The following is a 3,067-nucleotide window of genomic DNA, read 5'->3' as shown; positions in this document are numbered from 1 at the left end:
AGGCCACTCGTGCATCTGTTTAGAGAGTGGGTTTGGACCTGGACGAATGGTTTATCTGTTCTGTTGTTGTGTGGAACGCAGGACGAGTGATATCTCTGGTGGGTCCTTGACCCTTGGGGGTGTGGCCTTGACCCCTGCAGGTGTAGCCTTGTGCCCTTGTGGGTATGGCTTTGACCTCTTATGGTGTGGCCTTGACCCCTGCAGGTTTGGCCTAGGCCCCCTGCATGTGTGGCCTTGACCCCTGCAGGTGTGCCCTTGATCCCTCATGGTGTTGCCCTGACCCCTTATAGTATGGCCATGACCGCTGCAGGTTTGGTCTGGGCCCCTGCAGGTGTGGTCTTGGCCCCTGCAGGTGTGGCCTTGGCCCCTGCAGGTGTGGCCTTGATCAACCACCTTCTGTGGTTGACAGAGCACTTGATGTACAGCCACCCCATACTAGCATATATATATATATATATATATATATATATATATATATATATATATATATATATATATATATATATAATATGCTTAATAAAGATTTTTTCAAATTCATTTTGTCATAAATCAGGTGCCATTGTTAAGTCTACTGTGCCATTTGTGTTTTTACAATGCATGTCATCAAATATTCTGTTAAAGTTCTAGCAACCACACTGAGACCAGTGATTCTTGACCGCTGTCACTCAGATGTTAGGCTTCTCGATCAAGTCCTTGTACAGTATATAGCTTGTAAATATATTGTACATAATTTTTTTATGTTGTCTAATCTTAAAATTCCTTTGTGGTTGTTAGATCAGGACTTATGTTCCATTAAAGCAGATAATTGTCTTTAATTATTTTTCCAAGCACATGCCATTAACACATGTTAATTATTTTGTTTTAGGCACCACCTTGAATTGTATTGTTCATACCTAATATCTAGACATGTATATGGTCTCCATGCTATTATTCAGTTCAAGCATTGTCATCATGATTTTTCACCTAATATGTTCTAATTTGTTTGACCACATGCCGAACAGTGTTAGTATTCCACACACCTGAGCTTCTTTTAATGTTTAATATGCACTTTCACATGTAACTCATTATTGAATGCCACCGAAGTCCTTTTCAATATCATTGTAACTATCCAGTTAGCCAGAGCTTGTCGACAAGGGAAGTTGACTTGGTAGCGTGTCCGAGCGGTGTTAATATTCAAATTGTACGACGGTTGGGAAATTAGCCAATCACAGTCAAGTAAACACCTGACGTCATTCTCCACAGAGAGCTGGAACCAGCCATTCTGGCGAGCAGTCAGTATTCTCACAGACCGGAGTTAGGTAGGACCACGGCAGGCCAGATATCCAACTTGTTACCTTCCTCAATAAACTGCTGCAGTTATCAATTGTATCGTCTCTACTATCCAGCAAGACCCATATACATCAAGAAGGCAACTAATATTGGCGCTTTCTGGTATGATCTTGGCCCCTTCTGGTGTGATCATGGCCCCTTCCGGTGTGATCTTGGCCGCTTATGGTGTGATCTTGGCCTTTTCTGGTGTGGCCTTGGCCCCTTCTGGTGTGATCTTGGCCCCTTCTGGTGTGACCTTGATCCCTTCTTGTGTGACCTTGGCCCCTTCTGGTGTGACCTTGACCCCTTCTGGTGTGATCTTGGCCCCTTCTGGTGTGGCCTTGGCCCCTTCTGGTGTGATCTCGGCCCCTTCTGGTGTGGCCTTGGCCCCTTCTGGTGTGGCCTTGGCCTCTTCTGGTGTGACCTTGTCTTCTTCTGGTGTGACCTTGTCTCCTTTTGGTGTGACCTTGGCCCCTTTTGGTGTGACCTTGGCCCCTTCTGGTGTGACCTTGGTCCCTTCTGGTGTGATCTTGGCCCCTTCTGGTGTGACCTTGGCCCTTTCTGGTGTGATCTTGGCCCCTTCTGGTGTGATCTTGGCCCCTTCTGGTGTGACCTTGGCCCTTTCTGGTGTGATCTTGGCCCTTTCTGGTGTGATCTTGGCCCCTTCTGGTGTGACCTTGGCCCCTTCTGGTGTGACCTTGGCCCCTTCTGGTGTGACCTTGGCCCCTTCTGGTGTGACCTTGGCCCCTTCTGGTGTGACCTTGGCCCCTTCTGGTGTGGCAATGGTCCCTTCTGGTGTGACCTTGGCCCTTTCTGGTGTGATCTTGGCCCTTTCTGGTGTGATCTTGGCCTCTTGCCTCTTCTGGTGTGAACTTGGCCCCTTCTGGTGTGACCTTGGCCCTTTCCGGTGTGATCTTGTCCCCATCTGGTGTGGCCTTGCTCCCTTCTGGTGTGGCCTTGCTCCCTTCTGGTGTGGCCTTGGCCCCTTGTGGTGTGGCCTTGCTCCCTTCTGGTGTGGCCTTGGCCCCTTCTGGTGTGACCTTGGCCCTTTCCGGTGTGATCTTGGCCCCTTCTGGTGTGGCCTTGGCCCCTTCTGGTGTGACCTTGGCCCCTTCTAGTGTGACCTTGCTCCCTTCTGGTGTGATCTTGGCCCCTTCTGGTGTGACCTTGGCCCTTTCCGGTGTGATCTTGGCCCCTTCTGGTGTGGCCTTGTCCCCTTCTGGTGTGACCTTGGCCCCTTCTGGTGTGACCTTGGCCCCTTCTGGTGTGACCTTGGCCCTTTCCGGTGTGATCTTGTCCCCTTCTGGTGTGGCCTTGCTCCATTCTGGTGTGGCCTTGGCCCCTTCTGGTGTGACCTTAGCCCCTTCTGGTGTGATGTTGGCCCCTTCTGGTGTGACCTTGGCCCCTTCTGGTGTGATCATGGCCCCTTCTGGTGTGATCTTGGACTCTTCTGGTGTGGCCTTGGCCCTTTCTGGTGTAACCTTGGCCCATTCTGGTGTGATCATGGCCCCTTCTGGTGTGACCTTGGACCCTTCTGGTGTGATCTTGGTCCTTTCTGGTGTGACCTCGCCCCCTTCTGGTGTGACCTCGCCCCCTTCTGGTGTGACCTCGCCCCCTTCTGGTGTGGTCTAGCCCACCTTCTAGTGTGACCTTGGTCCCTTCTGGTGTGGCTTTGTCCCCTTCTGGTGTTGCCTTGCCCCCCTTCTGGTGTGAACTTGGCCCCTTGTGGTGGTGGCCTTGGCCCCTTCTTAGGAAACAA

The 3,067-nt window shown here is 50.7% G+C and overlaps 1 protein-coding gene across 1 annotated transcript; it reads right to left on the bottom strand.

Moving 5' to 3' along the window:
- Positions 1-1,489: 1,489 nt before the first annotated feature.
- Positions 1,490-2,813, bottom strand: LOC138371003 (autotransporter adhesin BpaC-like). The gene is made up of 2 exons (XM_069335645.1): positions 2,202-2,813; positions 1,490-2,170 (listed from the first exon to the last, which is right to left on the bottom strand). Exons 1-2 carry the CDS (start codon positions 2,811-2,813, stop codon positions 1,490-1,492), a joined length of 1,293 nt encoding a protein of 430 aa, XP_069191746.1.
- Between the last annotated feature and the right edge of the window lie 254 nt (positions 2,814-3,067).

This window comes from Procambarus clarkii, chromosome 34, assembly GCF_040958095.1.
Source record: "Procambarus clarkii isolate CNS0578487 chromosome 34, FALCON_Pclarkii_2.0, whole genome shotgun sequence".
Classification (NCBI taxonomy): domain Eukaryota; kingdom Metazoa; phylum Arthropoda; class Malacostraca; order Decapoda; family Cambaridae; genus Procambarus; species Procambarus clarkii.
The sequence above is the reverse complement of the archived record's forward strand: the minus strand, read 5'-3'. Positions and strand labels throughout refer to the sequence as shown.